The sequence below is a fragment of the Lagenorhynchus albirostris genome, chromosome 4 (genome assembly GCF_949774975.1).
Source record: "Lagenorhynchus albirostris chromosome 4, mLagAlb1.1, whole genome shotgun sequence".
NCBI lineage: Eukaryota > Metazoa > Chordata > Mammalia > Artiodactyla > Delphinidae > Lagenorhynchus > Lagenorhynchus albirostris.
Window position 1 is genome coordinate 84,679,538 of NC_083098.1, and position 22,499 is coordinate 84,702,036.

At 38.1% G+C, this 22,499-nt stretch overlaps 3 protein-coding genes across 8 annotated transcripts in view; 2 read left to right on the forward strand and 1 right to left on the reverse strand.

The window, feature by feature from the left end:
* UGDH (UDP-glucose 6-dehydrogenase) overlaps positions 1-17,471 on the forward strand; it is a 53,946-nt gene extending 36,475 nt beyond the window's left edge. Inside the window, exons 13-14 of one of the 3 annotated variants that reach the window (XR_009540352.1) lie at positions 10,489-10,640; positions 17,251-17,471. The gene's annotated coding sequence lies outside the window, so the exon portion shown is untranslated. The remainder of the gene's footprint in view (positions 1-10,488; positions 10,641-17,250) is intronic. The other 2 variants (XR_009540354.1, XR_009540353.1) reach the window with 2 other exon arrangements.
* LIAS (lipoic acid synthetase) lies at positions 3,006-17,335 on the reverse strand. Of its 4 annotated transcripts, XM_060148332.1 has the most exons (11): positions 17,187-17,335; positions 15,909-16,081; positions 14,857-14,950; positions 13,857-13,937; positions 12,532-12,688; positions 12,388-12,445; positions 10,409-10,537; positions 8,099-8,244; positions 7,385-7,455; positions 6,572-6,683; positions 3,006-3,360 (listed from the first exon to the last, which is right to left on the reverse strand). In XM_060148332.1, the coding sequence occupies exons 1-11, from the start codon at positions 17,229-17,231 to the stop codon at positions 3,308-3,310; spliced, it is 1,119 nt and encodes a 372-aa protein (XP_060004315.1). In that variant the 5' UTR covers positions 17,232-17,335; the 3' UTR covers positions 3,006-3,307. The 4 variants fall into 4 exon arrangements, 3 of the variants coding, with proteins under 3 accessions (XP_060004315.1, XP_060004316.1, XP_060004317.1); XM_060148333.1 differs by lacking the exon at positions 6,572-6,683; XR_009540357.1 differs by lacking the exons at positions 3,006-3,360; positions 6,572-6,683 and having other exon boundaries at positions 7,386-7,455; positions 8,099-8,240.
* Positions 17,472-17,927: 456 nt separating the features above from the next.
* Positions 17,928-21,880, forward strand: RPL9 (ribosomal protein L9). Its single transcript, XM_060148335.1, has 7 exons — positions 17,928-17,974; positions 18,064-18,179; positions 18,762-18,857; positions 19,825-19,957; positions 20,827-20,907; positions 21,411-21,525; positions 21,803-21,880. The coding sequence occupies exons 1-6, from the start codon at positions 17,929-17,931 to the stop codon at positions 21,515-21,517; spliced, it is 579 nt and encodes a 192-aa protein (XP_060004318.1). The 5' UTR covers position 17,928; the 3' UTR covers positions 21,518-21,525; positions 21,803-21,880.
* The last annotated feature ends 619 nt before the right edge of the window (positions 21,881-22,499 follow it).

Here is a 22,499-nt window from a genome sequence, read left to right on the forward strand (position 1 = left end):
TGGACCAGGGGAGGCTAAGTAACTTACTATAAAGAGCAAGCAGAAACTTCAATGCCCACATAAGGGACTGCCTTCTAGATGTAGGTAACTGGTCCCTGAGAAGATCACAAGAATTAGAGGCACCACATACCACAACAGGTGGGGTTTAGGTGTGGGGCTAAACACAGGGGACTTTGATGGAAGGCTGTATAAGGAAGAGTTGACTGCACCCAAGTCTCTACCCTACCCACACCAAGAAACTCCCTTTGCCACCCCTTACTCTCATGGGATATTAGAGGTTTATTTTCAGGAGGAATAGAATTAGAAAGGTTCAGCCTTGGGGAGGGTGTTAGTAAGTTGCCAGACTGGAAACGAGGAAACTAAATAAAAGCCTGCCTATGGAACAGAGACCCACGCTCCCCTAACCAGCTTGCTTTTACTCATCTGGCTCTAAGTGAGCAGGCAGCCAAGTTTATAACCCTCAAGGCAGGAGACTTGAGGATTATAATTATTATTTTCAATCCTGACATTTGGGAGTCACTCACTGAGAAATCTAGCTCATGCCCCAAACACGCTCCAGTGGAGCTCTATCAATTAGATAGCTCCCCCCACCCCAGCTTCCAAATAGCTTTAGAGTGGCTCATCACTTAGTATGTCTGTACAGCCAAGGAGATGAAGGAGAGCCACACAAAAGGCAGAGACCAAAACAAACAAAGGAAACAGAGACAATGCTCAATGCAGAGAATGACACTATCCTCAGAGAGAAAAATGGAAGAACTTGTAGCTAGGAAACAAGAACAGAATGCTATTTAAAAGGGGGAAAAAAATCAGAGAACTGCTTTTGAAAATTAAAATGTGGTGGCCAAAATTTTAGCAAGAGAATAATCATCAAATGAAATTTTCATGGAAATCCAATACAAAATAGATTAAATGGTATTTTATTAGCACAAATGTATGTGTGGCTTCTGAGTAGCTGGGAGTCCCCACAAGGATGAAGGCATGTACTCAAATCTCTCTCAGCGGCTGCTCCTGCTGTTCTGCTCTACTCATACTCTGAATCTTTCTTTGGGGTGTTATTCCCATTTTTCTGCCTAAGTCCACTGGAGCTCATGCTTCTTAATGCAGTAATACAAATAATATCTCTAAAGTGAAGATGTTTTCAGGGAATTCCCTGGCAGTCCAGTGGTTAGGACTCGGCACTTTCACTGCTGGGGCCTGGGTTCTATCCCTGGTCAGGGAACAAAGATCCCCCAAGCTGCATGGTATGGTCCAAAAAAAAAAAAATAATAATAATAACAGTAAAGATATCTCACCAAACAGGAATTGGGTTTCAGGGTTGGCTGATTCAGTGGCTGGAAAGGGGACAGTGACCCCTGTACTAATTGATTTCTTAAAAACCATGTGCATTTGTCACTTTCACTTTCCTAAAAATACTATTGGTGCTACAGAAAGAAAAAGATCAGACATACTGAAATGGGCACATGCCAGATTTTAACACATTGGAGACCACTGATGCATTAACTTGTGCTGCGCGATCAAGAAATTTTGTATAGGCCACCTGCCATGTCTGTGCATTTAAATACACTTCTTTTTAATGCATCATTGTTTACGAAGGTCAAAGCTCTGCCTTGGCCTTTTAAAATTCAAGCCTGTCCATTCTTGTACATTTATGCAAGGGACTACACCTCTACAGCACCCACTCTCTACGCTCAAATGTCCAGCAAGATCCAGGCATTTGTTCACATATTCTAATGAGTGAATGAATAACAAATTCAGAAGATACTATTTGTGATTCCACTTTGAAACAAACATTTCCTGCTAATCATCTTTCAGGTTTTTGGATTAAATTTAACTGGAGAGTATGCTGAGATTACAAGATGTTTTAAATTTTAAAAATAATTTATCATTATTTAGCTGTATCAGTCAGGATTTTTCTCAATACTATATAACCAAAATAAAACAAAGGAGTAAGTAGACTGTTGAGGCCTGACAAAGACTGCAAACGTCATCCATGACTCCCAATTTCACATATGTATCAAAATAGCTTCATCTTATCATTCACTATTTTTATGTGTAGTTGTTACAAATCTAAAACCTTGACATACATTTGTGCTAATAAAATGCCATTTTAATTATTTTACATTGGGATACCAAACATTTCATTTGACAAAATGACTCTTCTGCTAAAATGTTTCATTACCAACTGCCTACACTGTGCAAAATTAGGAAACATCAGATTATGTTACAGAATCAGAGTCTGAAAAGTAATCCATTTTTCCAGTGAAATAATAGATTTTGAAGGAGGGTAGTTGCCGGAGATGTTAAAATGGAAAGTTGATGGGGTTAATTTTACACAGCAAAATTTGTTAGGATCTATAAGGAAAGTGAGTCAAAGTATATATGGCTCCCTGAGTTAAATTAAAATGTAACTAATTTTCAAAGTTATGCATTTTATAAAAAAAAATTAGTTCACTTATTTAAAACTTCAAAACAAAATTGGCTATCCAAATTACATATTTTATAATATTGCCATCTAAGTACTTCCTTTGTGAGATGTAGTAGAAAAACAGGATTCAGAGTCAAAAGATGAATTTGAGTTCTAGTACTTAGGAAAGAAATTCCTCATTCAGGTCATTACTATGATAGAACACAGCCACCTCACCAGAGTGGTGAGAGGAATGAAAGGAACAAATGGATAGTGCATGTGATGTAGCAAACTATTATAAAATGAGAGTTAATATTTTATTTTTAGGTTATATTTCCCCATCTTGGACAACATCATGGTCTTGGTTTAATAGAGGTCCTAAATAAGCAATCAGCATAAAACTCTTCTGTAGGTATAAAGTAGTCATATCAATGTGAAGAGTCAACACTGAAACTCTTAAGTCTTTCTACATTATTCCAACGATGTTATGCTATTATGCAAAGGACATATGCTACTTATAAGTAAACAGATACAATCTCAATCTATTTTGACTTTCATCACAGTATGTCATTTTTCAGAAATGAAACGTGACAATGATGTATAGAGGCTTAAAAGATTTTCTACAAGTTTTTAATGTATTGTTTAAACTACACTATTAACAGTAAACTCTTACAAAGATGTTTTATGATTACATCATAACAAGCAATTGTTTACTGGGACAAAGAAGATATGCTAAAAGACAAATGAATTATTATAATTAAATATGCACAGCTTATTGATATCTTTCGTAAAACAAAAAGACTGGGATATATCCACTGAAGTTTAGGCATTCTGCCATCACTTCTGTTACCAACTGGAGTCAAAGTTTTAAAATTCCTGTGATCTTGAATGTCTTGTTAAGTGTTAGAGGGCTTTTGTTTTTCTTTTAGCCACCAGACTTTTCAGGAAAAATTCACCTATTTAGGAAAAATAAAAATACATTAATAGCAATTTAAAGTAAACTTCAGAATAATTATACTTCAGTGTTTCCCTTTAAAGAAGACTTTTGTATTTATTGGTGTTTTTCTCTTCTCAAATCTCAATGGCAATAATTTTCTAACCTCATATATCTTTGGTACTTTCCTCAACCATAATGCTTAGTCATTATTCTTTTTCTTTTAAAAGAGCTTTTTTTTTCATAAATTTATTTATTGTTCGTTTTTGGCTGCATTGTGTCTTTGTTGCTGCGCGCGGACTTTCTCTAGTTGTGGTGACCGGGGGCTACTCTTCGTTGTGGTGCGCGGGCTTCTCACTGCGGTGGCTTCTCTTGTGAAGCACGGGCTCTAGGTGCGTGGGCTTTAGTACTCGCAGCATGCGGGCTCAGTAGTGTGGCGCACGGGCTTAGTTGCTCCACGGCATGTGGGATCTTCCCAGACCAGGGCTCAAACCTGCGTCCCCTGCATTGGCAGATGGATTCTTTTTTTTTTTAATTATTTATTTTATTTATTTATTTTTGGCTGTTTTGGGTCTTTGTGGCTGTGCGCAGGCTTTCTCTAGTTGCAGTGAGTGGGGGGTACTCTTCATTGCGGTGCACCGGCTTCTCATTGTGGTGGCTTCTCTTGTTGTGGAGCACGGGCTCTAGGCACTCGGGCTTCAGGAATTGTGGCTCGCGGGCTCTGGAGTGCAGGCTCAGTAGTTGTGATGCATGGGCTTAGTTGCTCTGCAGCATGTGGGATCTTCCTGGACCAGGGCTTGAACCCGCATCCCCTGCATTGGGAGGCAGATTCTGAACCACTGCACCACCAGGGAAGCCCAGCGGGTGGATTCTTAACCACTGCACCACCAGGGAAGTCCCTAGTCATTATTCTTAAAAAACTTTTTCTATCACTACAATTTTTACCATTACTCTTTCTAGTAAAGAAATATTATAAAGGGTGACCCTATTGTATCTGTGGGCTGCTTCTGTGCATTTATTCCACTTCATGTACACCATCTATTCCTCATCACCGACAAAGTATTGCTGTTGGCACAATTCATTTCAGAGAGCAATTCTGCTACATTATTAGCCTGGATCTGATGTTTATAAAACAGACCTTGCTGCAGTTGAGCAGATTCATTTGATGGCATCTCTTTAGCTTATTCCCCTCTAGGGAAGCAAGAGCTCTCATTTATAATGGGCTTGCTTTCTCTCCACCCCCTAAGACGTGCCTATGCACTAAGTTAGCTGCTTAGAGGGGGCCCTTTCACTTTTCCGGTCATTAGGGTTCCATTTAGTCTATCACTGTTATAGCACGGCTCAAAGCTTATTGGCAGAGTTCAGCACTGCAGGCCCAACTTTATGAGGAGTCTGATGAACTTCTCTGCCATCTTAATACATGAGTAGAATTGTGATGATTGTATCTGTACACAATCACCAAGAATCCTAAGACTCATAACCTTGCCAAGTAATGGAGAGAATAATCTGTGCTGCCCCATGCCTCATCTAAATCTGGTAAGAGTAGAACCATATTATTAGATCCTAATCCATCATCTAAATCTAATACTTTCACCTTTTACTGGTAATTTTAAAGGAATTAAAAAGTTTATAACTCACTTCCTCATAATTGCTAGAAATTTTCCTTACCAAAAACAAAAACAAACAAAACAAAACAAAAAACAAACAAAAAAACCCAAACCAACAAAATAAAAAGTCCTTTCAAATGACATTATTCTACTTTGACCACCCTGGAAGCTGATGTTGGTCCTATCCTTTATATATAATTTTAGCTTGCCAATAGTGCTCCTTAAAGAATAAATCACTTATCATTATTGGTTTCCAAAATTCCCACATCCTGTCAGTCAGTGTTGAATCAAATTCTTGGGTTTTATAACTAAGATAAGCTGTTGTTAGTTCATTAAAATGTCTTCAGTTTCTTTACAGGAACACACTGAATATTACTAACATCGGAACATTAATTTTTACAAATAGAATTTATGCCTAATTTTAACACATCTAGGATTTAGACTCCACTATATAAGTCATTTAAAAGATCATTAATAGTATAACATGGTTTGGACATACCCAAAAAACAACTAGCTGTTTATTCTTGTAATGGCCATTACCACATGACTTTATCTCTTGAAAAAGGCTTTTAGGACTTCCCTGGTGGCACGGCGGTTAAGAATCCACCTGCCAATGCAGGGGACACGGGTTTGATCCCTGGTCCAGGAAGATCCTACATGCTGTGGAGCAACTAAGCCCATGCTCCACAGCTACCAAGCCTGTGCTCTAGAGCCCGTGAGCCACAACTGCTGAGCCCGCGTGCCACAACTACTGAAGCCTGTGCGCCTAGAGCCTGTGCTCTGCTACAAGAGAAGCCACCATAATTAGAAGGCTGTGCACTGCAATGAAGAGTAGCCTCCGCTCGCCAGAACTAGAGAAAGCCCGTGTGCAGCGATGAAGACCCAATGCAGCCAAAAATGAATAAATAAATTAAAAAAAGAAAAAAAGAAACTGGCTTTTATTTTTATAAGTCAACTCAAGCTACTGATCAAAATAAGAGCCGAAATTACAGAGGTAAAAAAATTGCATTGTAGGACTTCCCTGGTGGCGCAGAGTGGTTAAGAATCTGCCTGCCAATGCAGGGGACAGGGTTCAATCCCTGGTCGGGGAAGATCCCACATGCTGCGGAGCAACTAAGCCCGTGCGCCACAACTACTGAGCCTGTGCTCTAGAGCCCGTGTGCCACAACTACTGAAGCCTGTGCACCTAGAGCCTGTGCTCCGCAACAAGAGAAGGCACAGCAGTAAGAAGCCCATGCACCGCAAGGAAGAGTAGCCTCCGCTCGCTGCAACTAGAGAAAGCCCATGTGCAGCAACAAAGACCCAATGCAGCCAAAAGTAAATAAATAAATTAATAAGTTAAAATAAATAATTGCACTGTAGATAATAAAATTACACTAAACATTTCCATAGGGAAAATAACCTTATGGATTTTTTTTCCTGTTGCTTCTGGGAGGAAAAACACAAAGATATTAATGCAAGCAGCAATGTTGTCAAATAGATACTTACCCTTACGGAGCAAAGTTCCTAAAGATATTTCAGGAAAAAAAAATTTTTTTCTTCCCCACAAAAGACAACCACAGCTATTATCATTTTAATGTGGAAAATTACAGACTAAATAGAACCATGCTCTGCAGTCTAACTTACCTGCTTTATATGAAGAACGCACCAGAGGGCCACTTGCAGTATAATGAAATCCAAGTTCATTTCCTACTTTTTCCCAGTATTTGAACTTTTCAGGAGTAATGTATTCTTCAACCTAGATTTAAAGAATTAATTCTAGATTCTAGAATTTTCATAAATCATTTCGGTTCTATACAAAAATCTACTTGTTGGCTACTCGGTCAGAACGTAATTATAGTGAAATTAGGGAAGAGGGGAAACATATCAATTTGGAATTATATTAGCTATTCCAAAAGGGAAAGAAAATGAGACTATTTGTAGAGATTATATATCTGTATCATTCCTTTATTGACCAACAGGTACAATCAAAAATTAGTCACACCTATTTCTATAAGATTCCTGAGAACAAGACTGTGTTACTCATCTTGTATCTTCTGCTCGGCACTGTGTATGGCACATGGTCACTACTCAAGAAATGTTTTTTGAATGAATGAATAAATGTCCAATATAGAAATAGGGAGACCTACTTTTCTTTCTTACTTCACCTCTGGCTCTCATATAATTCTAAAACAAATCACAAGATCACCAAGTGTGAATGAACACAACTTTCCAACTTAAAAATTTTTTTCCTGTAGGTCACTTAAGTTATACAATTTGGGGGGCAGCAAATAAATGCCAGTGTAGCTGCTTTATGCAGATAATAAAATGTAAACTGGAACATAGAAATATACACGGAACACTACACTAAAAAGCCAGCAGCTTCTTAATTTTACCTAAAGAAAATAAAGATTTAATTCAGATTACCATTAAACATTTGGCAATTTATGGTAGTTGTACCTTAAGGTGGCGCTTTGTTGGCTGCATATATTGTCCTAAGGTCAAACAGTCCACATCTGCTTCACGAAGTACTACAGGAAAAAAAGCACACGTTACATAAGCAGATGTTTTTACAATGCTAACTGTATGCATTGTTGTAAAGAGCAGCTTTTAATTATTATTTGAACTTATTACTCTTTGAACCAATAAATAACTGTAAGTTGGCCAAGGATCTTCAGGTAAAATAAAAGCTTTCATATTTTAAAATTTAAGAAGCGCAAGAATCACAAAGCAAATGGATTTAATGGACTAAGGTTCAGCGAAGTCCAAAGCACACCATGTTGTGTAACAATTCTATAAGTAAGCACTTCCTCAAAGGCCTGAATTCATCCTAGTCATCTTTGGATTGTCAGTGCTTGACAGAGCTCCTGGTACGTGGCTGGACTCAGAAACTGTCTAATGAGTGAATAAGTGGACAAAATCATGTTTTTAGTTGATGAAAGGGTAAGAAATAAAATGGGATGCAAATTTCATATCCTGAGCATCCTGTACCTCATTCCATAAAGTTTTAAGAAAACATACTTCCTTTCCTGCTGTTTACAACACATACTATACATATGTTCTCACTGGCACTTTCACTGAGACTATGGAGAAAGCATAACAGGTCCTTCAAAGTGGGACTCCTGCTATTACTCAAATTAAATGGAAAAGAGTTTTCATTTTCAATTTATTTACCTTTCATCATTGCATATACTTGCTCGTCATTCTCACCTAAACCCAACATTATAGATGTTTTAGAAATAACATCAGGTCGAACTTCCTTGGCATGTTTCAGTATGCGTAGAGACTGGTCAAAATTGGCCCGGGGATCACGAACCTTCCTTGAAAACAGCAAAGCTGTTGTCAGCATGAATAACCACAAGCTCAACTGAGTACATAATTATGCAAGCAACGTGAAAGACCAGAAGAGTACATTCTGGACATCATGCTACATCATATGGTTCAATGGTAACATTTTTGCACAAATGTCTAAGTGCTACTTTAGGAAAGAAAATCAGGCTTCACTAGGCCCCCAACTCTGTTGACTTTTCAGGCCTTTCAAGCCTGGGGCAGAGAAAATGAGAATGGAAGTAATGAATGAAATAGTTCATTTTATGAATTACTCATTGAGAAACCAGGATTCCGAAGCTGAGAATAAGTGATTAGAAGAGTAGTCAAGAGAGAAGGGGAAAAAAGTGGAAGAAAATCTCGATACTGAACAAAGAAAAAACCATTTAACCTGAACCATTTCAGAGGAATGAAACTTTTATGTTCATTTCTAAAGACTAAGCTGCCCTCTGCTGGTAAGTATATAGCTTGCCATCTCTTAGGTAAAAAAATACATGATTCTGGAATTTTCACTGCAAAGGATAATGTTTTTTATTATTTTAAAAAATTAATTAATTAATTTAATTTTTGGCTGTGTTGGGTCTTCGTTGCTGTGTGTGGGCTTTCTCTAGTTGTGGTGAGTGGGGGCTACTCTTTGTTGCAGTGCACTGGCTTCTCATTGCAGTGGCTTCTCTTGTTGCGGGGCACGGGCTCTAGAGCACAGGCTCAGTAGTTGTGGCGCACGGGCTTAGTTGCTCTGCAGCCATGTCGTATCTTCTGGGACCAGGGCATGAACACGTGTCCCCTGCATTGGTAGGTGGATTCTTAACCACTGTACCACCAGGAAGTCCCGGATAATGTTTTTAAAATGAAAACAGAGAAACTGGCACCCACTGGTGGTGGTATCATGAGATATGACAGGGTTGGAACAGGCTGTGTGCTAGACTTCAACAGGGGCCAAACCAACATGGCTTAAATGGACAAGGCCCAAAGGACACAAAGTTGGTGATGTTAAATCAGCCTTCATTTGAATTCTAATGTACCTTTATTCTGTGTAATTGATTTGTTGTTATGGTTGTTATTTTTAATCAGAGACCAGCTCACAGGGAAGAGAGGAAACAAATTAATAAATTTTAAAATAATCACAGAGACTTCTCTGGTGGTCCAGTGGGTAGGACTCCATGCTCCCAATGCAGGGGCCCAAGTTTGATCCCCGGTCGGGGAACTAGATCCCACATGCATGACACAATGAAGATCCTTCATGCAGCAACTAAGACCAGGTACAGCCAAGATAAATAAATAAATAAATATTAAAACACACACACATACACACACACAATTGATAATAAGGAAATTACTTTTTGGAAGTTATTTCTCCACTAAATTCAAGTCATGCTCCCTAATACATTTATGATTTAGTGGAAATCCTGGTTATTGTTTATCCTACTTCTTTCTTTAACACAGAATAATGTGTAGAACCTAATAAAATCACTATCAAACGCTTTACTAAAATAATGAAAATGAATTATTAATCTTGCCCAAAATTTTTCATTTTTCTGAAATATGAATGTACTTATTGATTTAGAATAACAATCTGTAATTATTCCTAACTACTAAAATCATTAGGAAGAGTAAGACAGCATAGTATCTACTTTTTAAAAGAGATCTGAAATACACCTGAGTGTACTAGGTTTTTCTTCAGCATCATTTACTGCATATATTATTGCCAAGTGGATGGTTAAAAGTCTTTTTTTAGAACTACAATCAAAGCAATTGCTTGAGTAAGTTTTTCTTCTTGAAAACTGTTCTTTGAAAAAAACAGCTCGTTGGTACCTGCAATGATACTGTACAAAAAAAAAAAAAAGAAAGAAAAAAAAGATGCTCATTATGTGTGTGTGTACCAAAACGTATACACACATGTATAAATATATAAGTATATATATTACACTTAGATGTTAGTAATTGATACTACTAGGTGGAAATATTATGGGTGATGTTTACATTCTTTTTGTTGGCTACATTTTTTTATTTTTCTGCAATAGACATATGTTGTTTTTGTTTAAAAACAGAGTTCACTTTATAAAAGCGAATTACAAAGTTCTCTCCTGAAACAAGTGAGAAAATGTAGCAGATTCTGACCCTCCAAACTTCCCAACATTACTCTGTATATGAAATCACCTTTGTAATTCTGGAACTGTTTCTACATTATGTGCATACACATCTAATCCTGACAGAGCAACTTTTTCTATTGCTTTAAGATCTCCTCGGAAATCAGGGGTGAGACATTCCACAAGGATTTTCGGATTCCTAGGGTGAAAAAGAGATAAGTGTCAAACTGAGGAAAAGAATTGATATAACTGTTGCTCAAAATAGAAGCCACCAGTACTCATTCAGTATCAGTTTCAACACGGTAAGCTTTGGAACCTTGCCAAGAATAGCATGAACACACAAATGTTTATATATGAACTGTTAAATGAAAAACAAACAAAAAACCCCCCCAAAAACCAAACAAACCTATAACATCAAATAATGTGCACACTGTGGTTAAAACACATACGCATGTAAATAATGATCAGAATAAATTTTGGTAAATTTTGGGATTATATAGAATTTTAAACTTTATTAAGTAGGTATTAAAAAATTGTTTAAAGGAATTAAAATACAAATATAAAACATTAAATATAAAATAACCTTTGTATTTTTTTAGAAAATAAATTGGGATATCTCTTATGTGAATGCAAATATTAATTCCTTTAATTCTGCATTCTTTTAAAATTCATGAATAGTGCCCTCCTCGCATCCTCTAGACAAATATTTCACAAGTGCTCTGACCTTTAAAAACTATCTTCTGAGTTGCTGAGTCATGAGCTTTGCTTAAATGAAATACAAGCTAAACATTAATCTTCCTATTTATATTCTGGCTATATTTATGCATTCAAGCATTAAAATATGAACTAGGTCATAAAGCTGTTCCCTTTGACAAGTAGTAGAAATGACTGGGAAACTAAAACTTTTTCACAAACCCAACTGCAAAGGTTTTTTTGGAGCTGTTTCATGCGAGAACAGATGTAGAAAGGACCACATACACACCCTCCCATGGATACAAGAGATGTTCAAAGAACACATCTTGTAACTCACTGTTTTTTTAACTGCAACTTGAGACTCATTAGTAGTTTGTCAGATCAATTTTGTGGGTGGCAAACAAAACTTTTTTTAAATGAACTATAAAAAAATAAAATAGAAAATATTGGGGGAATCACTGAAAAAACATTTACTGAGGGTGCTAGACTAGTACTGAGCTGTAGAAAATAAGCATAGGACTTTCCTGGTGGTGCAGTGGTTAAGAATCCACCTGCCAATGCAGGGGACATGGGTTCGAGCCCTGGTCCAGGAAGATTCCACATGCCGTGGAGCAACTAAGCCCATGCACCACAACTACTGAGCCTGCACTCCAGAGTCCGCAAGCCACAACTACTGAAGCCCGCGCACCTAGAGCCCGTGCTCCACAACAAGAGGAGCCACCGCAATGAGAAGCCCACGCAGCACAATGAAGAGTAGCCCCCGCTCGCCACAACTAGAGAAAGCCCGCGCAGCAATGAAGACCCAATGCAGCCAAAAATAAATAAATAAATAAATTAAAAAAAAAACAAACTCCTTTTTAAATGCTTTTTAAATACATAGAATTTACATGTTAATAAAATGTGAGTTATGGGTAAAATTCCCAGGGCATATCAATAGTGATAAAATTTATATCAAGATTACATATTTTAACAATGTGGGAGTTTATCTCATCCTAACTTCTTCTAGATGATGGTTTATTTAAATCAGTGATAGGAAGATTAGTTTTATACTTCTCATAAAATTACTCAAAGTTTAGACTGATACTCAAATATGAAGGAGGGGCTCTATGGACTAAAGGTCCATGAGTAAGTTTGTGTCCCTACATCCCTAAAATTTCTGCGAATATGTATCTGTATGTTTGAATACGACTTTTCTGGAGAAAAGACCACATAATTTCCAGCAGATTATGAGACAGGTTTATAATCCCCACAAAAGGTTAATAACCACTGCTTTAAGGTAAAGACCTAAAATAAACTGAATTTACATGGATCAAAAGTCCTTAAATTACACAAGCAAATGCAAAAACAAGTAAGTACCTTTCCTTTAAGTAAGACACAGTCTTTGCAAAGTGCTCAGCTCCTCCATCAGGCATATCTAGAAACAAAAGAGTCCATTGCTTAAGATGATGTCATAACTTGATAAGAGCCAATTTCTGGAAGAGGTAATGACGATGCACTAACCATCTCGATCCACAGACGTCAGGACTACATAATCCAGACCCCACTCTGCAATTGCCTTTGCAGTATTGTAGGGCTCATTGGCATCCAGTGGAGGTGGATTTCTTGCAGTCTTAACAGAACAAAATCTACAACCTCTTGTACATGTGTCACCCATCAACTAGAATAGAGATGTTACAATTTAAATCAAATAAACAGATGACTTAGAGAATGTAATGTTAAGGGAATAAAACTGCAATTAATGTATAAACTTTGATTCTGTTTTTAAGAAATTTAAAACATTCAAAGCTAAACAATACAGTTAAGGAATACAAACATATATGGTAAAACTAAAGAAAAAGAAAGGCAAAGGATAAAACCAGAGATTTCCGTTATGGAGTATTCAGAATCACTCCTTCCTTCAAGAATTGACATTGCATAACTTAGATAAACTCTCTGGTTGGCTCTGTATTATTCCAGAAGGAGCTCTATCTCATAAGAATCCCCAGCTCCTCGTCTAAATAGTCTCTTGCTGATATAACTCAACAGTTTATCAGACATTCCCCAGACAAGTATGAACTTTCAGTTGCACATAATTTATATTTAACCCAATACTTCAATCTCCAAACTCCTCTGTATAAATAATATGGTAGATTGCATTGTTAATCCCATTTCTTACTCTATCATATTAAGATTATACATCTCACCCACTGCCATGTAACTTGCAGGACCCGCCTACTTGGGGAGGAAGTTATGTCTCTACTCCCACTCATGCTTGGCTTGAGTGGCTTATTTTGGCCAATAGAATGATAGCAGCCATGATGAAGCAGAAACCTCAAATGTGCATGGATGGCTTGCCCTCTTGTGCTCCTTCCATCCTCCATGATAAGAATATGCCTTGGAGAGCCACCGGTCCATGAATAAAGCTCTCTAGAGCAGACCTGAATCCAACCTACTTCCTGGAGTCCAGCTTAGCCCAGTCAAGAACAGATGAACACAGGCCAACTGAAAGTCCCATGAGGGAGAAAAATAAATGCTTATTATTTAAGGGGCAAAATGAGTAACAAGTTAAGCCAACATGAAGAACATTTCCAAAAATTAATAGAAGAGATATGTCAAGGCAGCACATGATTAACCATCAGGTAGATGGAAGAATCAATAACAGACTTATTCAGAGAAGGGTGAGATCATAACAGGCTGGATTATTCTGTCGGGTTTTTTCCCAAATTTCTCATAAACTCATATGTAACAAGAAATCTGATCAGAGATTCATAATGTACATTTGTAGGAGAAAGACACAAAGCATTTCCTTTCAGTCTCTAGACTTTAGAATTTGAGGCTGGGCTTACCATGATTGTGGCAGTGGCAGTGGCATGTTCTCCGCCCCCCCAACACTCTCCAATATTGGGACATCGAGCTTCCTCACACACCTGTGGGTAAAAGGGAACTGAATACGGTCAGGCTGAAAAAACTTACCAATTGAAGAAATTAGTCAACAGGCATGTTTACACTATCCATTCTTCACAGCATATTTATGAAGAAATTCACTATTCAAAAATGCTGTTAAAACTGTCGAAGTATATAGATATTAGGATTCCATTTTTAAATTAAAAACGATATGAAGGGGGCTTCCCTGGTGGCGCAGTGGTTAAGAATCCACCTGCCAATGCGGGGGACACGGGTTCGAGCCCTGGTCCGGGAAGATCCCACATGCAGCGGAGCAACTAAGCCCGTGCGCCACAACCACTGAGCCCGGGCGCCTAGAGCCCCGAACCCCGCCACTGCAATGAGAAGCCCGTGCACCGCAACGAAGAGTAGCACCCGCTCGCCACAAGTAGAGAAAGCCCACACGTAGAAACGGAGACCCAACGCAGCCAAAAATAAATAAGTAAATTTTAAAAAAACAAAAACCTATATGAATGTATATATTTTACATGTGCAAATAAAAAGCCCTGCAAGGGTATATGTTGAACAGTTAAAGTGGCATAACAGTTAAACATTTGAGATTGCACATAGGATGCTTCACATTTAATATACCCTTTCCAACAAGCATGTACTTAATTTGTAATATAAAACACACAAAAACCCTCATTCCCGAAACTGCAGAAAAAAATTTTTTTTGTTTGTACTGTTAAATGAAAGGTTAAAAAATACAATTACTTTTTGTTTCTTTTGCAGGGAAAATAATCTTTAAATGTATTTCCATTACTGAGAGTAATGTGTCACCAAACATCTTTATTTACTTTCCTTGCTATTTTTGATATGTATTTTATTAATTTTTAAGTTACATATATATGGAAAAATTATGGCTTCTGGTAAAGAGGGATATTTAACCCTCTGATAACTTACTGTATGAAGATTTAAATTCCGCAACGTATTTTTCAGTTTATTGTAATTTTTCCCCATGGGAATCTCTGTCTTTAGCCATGGAGGTAGTCTTAACCTGAGGAAAGCCAAATATAACTATACATTAACAAGTATGTTCCCAAATAATCACACAGCTTTGAAGTTACTCTGCTCTATTACAATTCCTAGTTAGGAATTTTCCCCCCATAATCCTGGATTAAGTCTTTTAATTTCTGCCTTAGGAGTAATAACAGAGAATGAAATCTAGATTTGCTCAAACCACTTTCGAAAACACCTATAACTGTGTCTAGCAGGGCACTGTGCTCATGTCTACTTTTGCAAAGGCACAGAGTAACACCAACCCAATAAAAAAATGAAGAAGCTTTTGAACATCTCATTCCCTAAAAAATAATACTGACAAAAAGTTCTAAATTTGTTCAGATTAAGGAGAGACCCCCACAAGTGGACTTTCTGCTCTACATTCTAGATTTTGATAGTTATTAAGTGGAAAAAAATCTAAAATTTGGAGTGAAGACTACATTTCCTCAGGTTCCCTTTGACTTCCACCCACTTGTGATCTATAAGTTGCTAGGTAAAGTATCTCCCAATACAATTTGCTCTCTGCACTAAATTCCCTTACAATTCTTTTAAACTAAGGCATGCTATCCATAGATCATATGTACATTGACTAGGCGAAGCAACAAGTTAGATCACCGACACCCAGTAACAATGAAAAACTTATTAAAGTGTAATAGACTAGTAACAAGGTGATAATCTTTGCTCTCTGAAGAAATTTGTTGCTGGGTGGAAAATGGGAGATGGTGGTGTAGGATGGCTAAGTCCTAGGAAGGTTAAAGAAAAACTGTCAGAGGGCAGAGAGAAAAGAAATAGATTCCAACAATCTCACCTATTCTATGTTTGTTATCACTTCTTTCTAATGATGTTTAGCTAAATTTAACAAGCTGATTAAAAATATACCCTAGGGCTTGGTTATATCTGAAAATGATGCACTATGAAGAAATGGGACATTAAAATTACCTCAAAATTTCAATTACCTTTCTCCTTTCTGGCGTTTTAAGTCTCCTTTATATTCGTCCCAGGTGCTCTTGTCTGCTAGATCACCAGATACAAAATCTTGAAGGTCTGGTCCATTCTGCAAAAATTTCTTTTTTTTATCTGGCAAGGAACTTACTTCTCTGACTGGACTGCATAAATATCTTCCAAATACCTAAACAAAGGGTTCATTATGACATTTATTTAGTGGGGTTTGGAATAACTTAGTTTTAACCTATTTTAATACCTAAAAGGAAGGGTAAAACCCAGAGAACTGATTCAGAAATTATGTCAAACTATTTACAAGCTCTGTGTAGGAGCTGAGAATCTAAGATTAAGGAGGACCCAAGGGGAACAAACCAAACCTAAAGGAGAATGGGAGCTGACCATTTCCTGCTGGATTTAGAATAGATTTGGAAACCATTGGAACTGGCTAACATGCCACACTCTTCATGTAACCCATTTAGGTACTAAAAGTCTGTTTTTCAAGTTTAAATTGCAATAAGGAAGAAGACGCTACAGCTTTGAATTTTCTATTCCTGACTTGAGTCAAGGACGTTTAAATGAAATTTGAAGTAAATCTCTCTGCTTTGGACTTTGGATAAGCATATGTGTTAAAACGTAGAAGTGCTCAACTAGTTTCACAGAACTTGAAGAAGGGAAACCAAACCTAATGTTTTAATTTTCTAGGTTACATTCTGTGTTTAAAGAAGGAAGTCACTCAATATGTATTTGACCATAAGAAGCCATTGGCTTCTAGATCTGAACACACACGGACAAGACAGCCAAAACACTATAAAATTCAAGTCAGTACTTATAAAGCAAAAGAACCTTCAAGAATTAAAAAAAAAAATACAGTGCCTATTAATGCTGCACGATTGCTATTGTACTTGCCCAGGTCTCCCACTCGAGTCTAGAGCATAGATTTGGGTTCTAATTGCCCAAACTGGTGTCTAGTACACAAGAGCTCAACACAAAGCAGTAATCTGGAGTGCTCACCGCAGTGGTCCTATAACGCTCCAATAAATACAGAGTACAAATCACTGATACGCAGAAAAAAAGCTCTCAGCGCCAGCCAGAGAGACCTACAAACAAACCAGTACCAGAGACTTAACCTCGTTGGGGTGTCGGAAGAATTAAATTAGATACCACAAGAAAAATGTTTAGAACAGTACGTGGCTCGAAGTAAACACTCAGTAAGTGCTGGCATTATTGGGCGTTCTAAAGGGATGGGAGCCCCCTCCCGCCCACGCCCGCACCCTGCTCGCCCCGCAGCTCACCCGGGGGCCCACGGTGCGGACCGCGCCCCCGCAGCGTAGAGACATCTCTCTCTTTTTTTTCTAGCAGGGCCGAGCGATCACTAATTTCCGGGGAAAAAAGATGGAAAAACCGTCACTCGATTTATGACCGACAAGCTGAGCCACACCTGACCCTGTGGAACCTGCGCTGCTCCGCGATTGGCTGCTTTAGCCTAGTAGCGTCGCGCGCTTATGACGCAATACGCAGTACTCCTACGGCCTATAAGAACGTGATGACGAAAGACGCTCTCTCTTTGCCGCATCTACTGCGAGGTGAGGTTGGTTACTGTAATCGGTGGGCCTTGGGTATCTGAAGCCATCGGCTCAGGGAAAGCCAGCGGCGCCAGTCTGGCCCTCGGAAGCCCTATTTTGGTTGTCTCCCCACGCGGCGAACGCCATATGAATTTGGTGGCGATGGCATTCGAGCCCTGTGCTGGGCTTTTAGGCCTACTCCCGCTCCTCAGCCTTGCCGGGATGGCGCCGGCTTGATGGGAGTCCCAGGGTTGCGTTGAGCGGGAGTTGGCCCGTTGGGCTTATAACACCCGCAGAGGAGCTGCTCCTTCCAGGCCAGAGCGTAGTGGGGGCTGCTCTCCCTGCTGGTCCTCCCGTATCCTTCCCGGGATTTTTGCCTGCGGTCTCCGGTAGGAGTGGAGGTCCGTGTATCGTAGTTTGGTCGAAAACAGGTCCTCTGCGGCCTTCTTACCCCAAGTGTTTGTATTTCAGAATGAAGACCATTCTCAGCAATCAGACTGTCGACATTCCAGAAAATGGTACGAGACTTGGTGCTTGCATTTTTCTTACATCTTTACTACACGCTCTATACCTTGTTCCGAGACCTCACGAATACGTTCTCTCCTAGTCGACATTACTCTGAAGGGACGCACAGTTATTGTGAAGGGCCCCAGAGGCACCCTGCGGAGGGACTTTAATCACATAAATGTAGAACTCAGTCTTCTTGGGAAAAAAAAGAAGAGGGTGAGTTTTTGTTTTTTGACACTTCAGTTGGTTGTTTGGAAGGTTGTGATTTAAGAGCATCAAATTGGGTTGCTTTTAAAATTATGGAATTGAGGTTCAGTGTTTTAACTTAAAATTTGATGTCCAGAAGCGTAACTAGTTTCGGTGTTGCTGCTTCAGTGAAATTGGAAAACGAGATTCTGAACAGAGTGGGTTATAAAAGATCAATGCTAGTAGTTGTCATTCGTATCAAGTGCTGTTACAAGTTAAGTTTATTTTTCTTCTGATTGTTTTGTAAGAATCTTAGGAATGCAGCAGTAGATCTTTTAAACCTGGTATTTTAGTTTTCCAGGAGTGAAGTTTGATGCAGCTTCTACAAAACTTGTGTTCTGGGTTTTCATTCCTTTGTGAAGTAGTAGTGTACCTGTAATGTACAGTAACAAAAATGTTAATTGAGGGCTTTGTGGTTTAATTTTTCCTTGAAAATCGTGTTTTAATTTGGGCAAATACTAGAATCTAGAGTACTTACTGTGAATAAATGGACTTTTTTCCAAGCCTACTTACTACCAGGAAGAATTTTCTAAAGTTTTTGTTCTGTTACAGCTCCGGGTTGACAAATGGTGGGGGAATAGGAAGGAACTGGCCACTGTTCGCACTATCTGTAGTCATGTACAGAACATGATCAAGGGTGTTACACTGGTAAGCAGGTTAACCAGACTACTTTGTTTTGGAAGGGGAGGTTTCTCAACTGTGATTTACGTATGCAACATAAATGTGTCCTGCAAAGAATAGATTATGCATGTAACTTAGTTATGTGTACTTATTAAGACGTGGGAAAAAGTGTTCTTGGCAAATGTGTTTAATAGGCATTCCTGGGTCTTAGGATTAAGTGATGTGAGTAAAGATTGATAAATAAGAGTAAAGACCAGATGGTCTTAATAGTATGCTGATGGTGTTTTTTCCACACAAAATAGGACTCATCTTCGGGGTGAATTTTTTTTTTATATATAAAAAATGTAACATACAGGGTAGGCTTTGGTTTCTTGTTTTATCCCTGTCACCACCAGGACCTCTTGTAGGGATAGAAAAAGGTGGACCTAATTTCTGAGCTCCTTGTCCATTTCCTTAAAAACATAACAGGTTAGGTTCCTTGAGGGCAGGGGGCCTGTCTTGGTGTCATCAGTTCTTGGAATCTGGCGTACCTTAGTAACTCAGTATGTTAGCTTGATGTCCAAGATGAAGGGCTTCTCCTTTAATGGGAAACTAGCATTGTTTACTGTGGGCATAGCAGGTGGTAAAATACATGCTTCCTTAAGGAGCTTCACAGTCCAGTGAGGAGACACAGAAACACATGTTTTTGTGTAAAATTGTTGTAAGGATTGGTATAGGTGATACATTTTACAAAACCTTGACAATGAGTGCTGCGTGAGAACTGTTTCAGTTTCTTTTGTCAGGAAGGAGGAAATTTTCCTCTAAAGTCTCCATTGATAATTTCTAGAGATTTGGTCATCCTTTTCTAGGTGCAGGGAGGGAGACAGCCTTGACAAATATGTAAATGTTCCCTATAAAAGGGCAACTCCTTGGTTTTCAGAGAAAAACTGGAAATCCTGTCTTTCAAATTTCTCAGCATTGCTAATAGTTTGTTTATTTTGTTTATTTAACCTAGGGCTTCCGTTACAAGATGAGGTCTGTGTATGCTCACTTCCCCATCAACGTTGTTATTCAGGAGAATGGTTCTCTTGTTGAAATCCGAAATTTTTTGGGTGAAAAATACATCCGCAGGGTTCGGATGAGGCCAGGTATGGTTTAGAAATTTTCTTTCTACTTGTGAAGGCTGGTATTTTGGGTTAGCTATAAATAAGACCAGATTTATTTCAGAATTATCCAGTTTGATTATGGCTTTGTATCATTTATACCAGTTGTGGTTCCTGAAGGCTTACATTTGGGGTAGTTTGCAGGCCATGGGAGCTGTGATTGGTTTTGCAAACTGAAATCCAAAAAAAGACCCATTTGAAAAGAGGTTAATACCTAGATTTCCTAGTTTCACGTCTCAGCTCTCAGTGTCAACCTTGGGCAGATTACCTCTATGTAGCTCATTTTACTCATCTGTAAAATTGGGAACATCTCATGATTAAATGACTTGAAATTGAAATGCGTTTTAAAAATAGTTCTTGTCTGATGCATAGTTAACACTGAAGCATTAGAAAGTTTTAAAACTTAGTGCTCTTGATGCTTTTTGATTCCGTTGAATTGTGGGGGTGGGAAGAAGGGATTGTACCAATTAATGGCTCTACAGAAATATTACATGATAGTTGCTATGGTCAGCAGTACTTAATGAGAACCCTGAGGTGAAAAATGAGCTTTGAGGGAAAGCAAATACACAGTAGAAGTAAGACTGGATACAAATCTTTGTACAGCTAAATCCTACTAGCTGGATACCTTTTGCTCATATTCGTTAATTGAATCATAGTCTGTAATCAGTCTGGGACAGATTCATTCAAGCAGGAATACAAGATTGGCCCAGATAATACAGATTCTGTTACAAAACAATTCTTTTGGTGTGTAGAATTTTAAATGGAATAAATTGCTACTTAATTTAAATATTTTAAATAATGCTACAAATCTTATCTTATGTTGACACTATGCACATGCTCTCTTACCTTTTTAGGTGTTGCTTGTTCAGTATCTCAAGCCCAGAAAGATGAGTTGATTCTTGAAGGAAATGACATTGAACTTGTGTCAAATTCAGGTTTGTATGTTTACTGTGCCTGATTACGCCCATAAAATCTTACCTAAATCTTGTAGTTGAATACATGATATATGTTCTTTTAGTGAGCTTTTTTTTTCATCCGTTTATTTTACTTACAGTGTTCCGTGGGGATTTTGTAAAGACACTGGTCAGTCAGTTAAAAACAGATCTGGGAACTCTGTGTACAGAAAAACAAACATGTGAAGGCACAAAAGAAAAGACTCTTAAGTACATTGGATATTAATAGGGACAAAAGGACTCAAGTTTAATTTGTTATCCCTCTAATAGAGCAATCAAACATAAGTAACTAAATAAAAAATATTACGGGAAAGGAGAGAGAAATGAGATAGACAAAAAGATTGGTGAGTTTTTTTAAATTGTGGGACCCTAATAAACTATCCCAAAGATACTTGGGTTTTGAGTATATAGCATATAATAAAATACTTGCTTATGATTTGGGTTTGACTGATAAAATAATTGCCTTATCTTTTTCACTCTTACAGCTGCTTTGATTCAGCAAGCCACAACAGTAAAAAACAAGGATATCAGAAAATTTTTGGATGGTATCTATGTTTCTGAAAAAGGAACAGTTCAGCAGGCTGATGAATAAGATCTGAGGTAGGTTCTTGTAATGTCCATATAAATTTTATTAACTGCTTTAGTTGGGGGTCTTAATTGATTAAGAGACTTAAACTGGAGGTGTAGCAAAGGTAGAAAATGGAGACCTGCATTCTGGAACACAGTAAATTTGGCAGAATAAGAGATAGAATTGACACATTTTTACTATGAACCAGTAAGTCATAATTTTAAAGTATGTTTTAGATGATTCAGAGTAGAACTTTTCTGGGCAAGGATATTGATGGAGATTTACTGACATTTTCATTTCTTTTTACAGTGATCCAGTTACAGAAACCACAAGAGGCCAGGCTCATATGTGATATTTTAAAAATGAATAAAAGCTCTTTTGACTTGAGACTTTTTCTTAAATTGATTACCCTTTCCAACTATTTGGCCAGTAAGCAGCTAAGTAAATTCTAGTGTGCTAAGAACAATAACAGAAGGAATAGGAGGGTTTTTTTTAGTAAGACTTAATGGGAGAAGTGGTTTGAAGGAATAGCAAGGGTATTTCAGGCAAGAGGAATATGGGTAACAGTGACTGGCAACACTGTGGTTGTTCATTATTGGATGAAGAACTTTGGGAGATGTCCTGAAGGTATGTGTAATTTCGCAGAGGCACGAATTTGAATATTTGTGAGGGCAAGTGCCTGAGTTGCAGTAACCTTGTGTGAAAAAGCAGCTGAGAAGTAATACAGTCTTAGTAAGAATTAGAAGATGGAGTTAATTTATATTCATGATAAACATGGTTGCTGTGGCCCAAGGTTCTCTGTTTTAGCGTAATTTCAGCCGTTTACTCCTTTGTCCTAGTCCTTGATATCTAAAAAAACTTACAACCCTTCCATAGTCTCTTCATTCCATGTGTCATGCTTTAGATGCACTACTGTACTAGACTATCTTAATAGGATTGCCTCTAAATCTCTTCTTTGATAGAAACTCCAACTTTCTGATTTCTCAGGCAAAACTTAACATTCAAG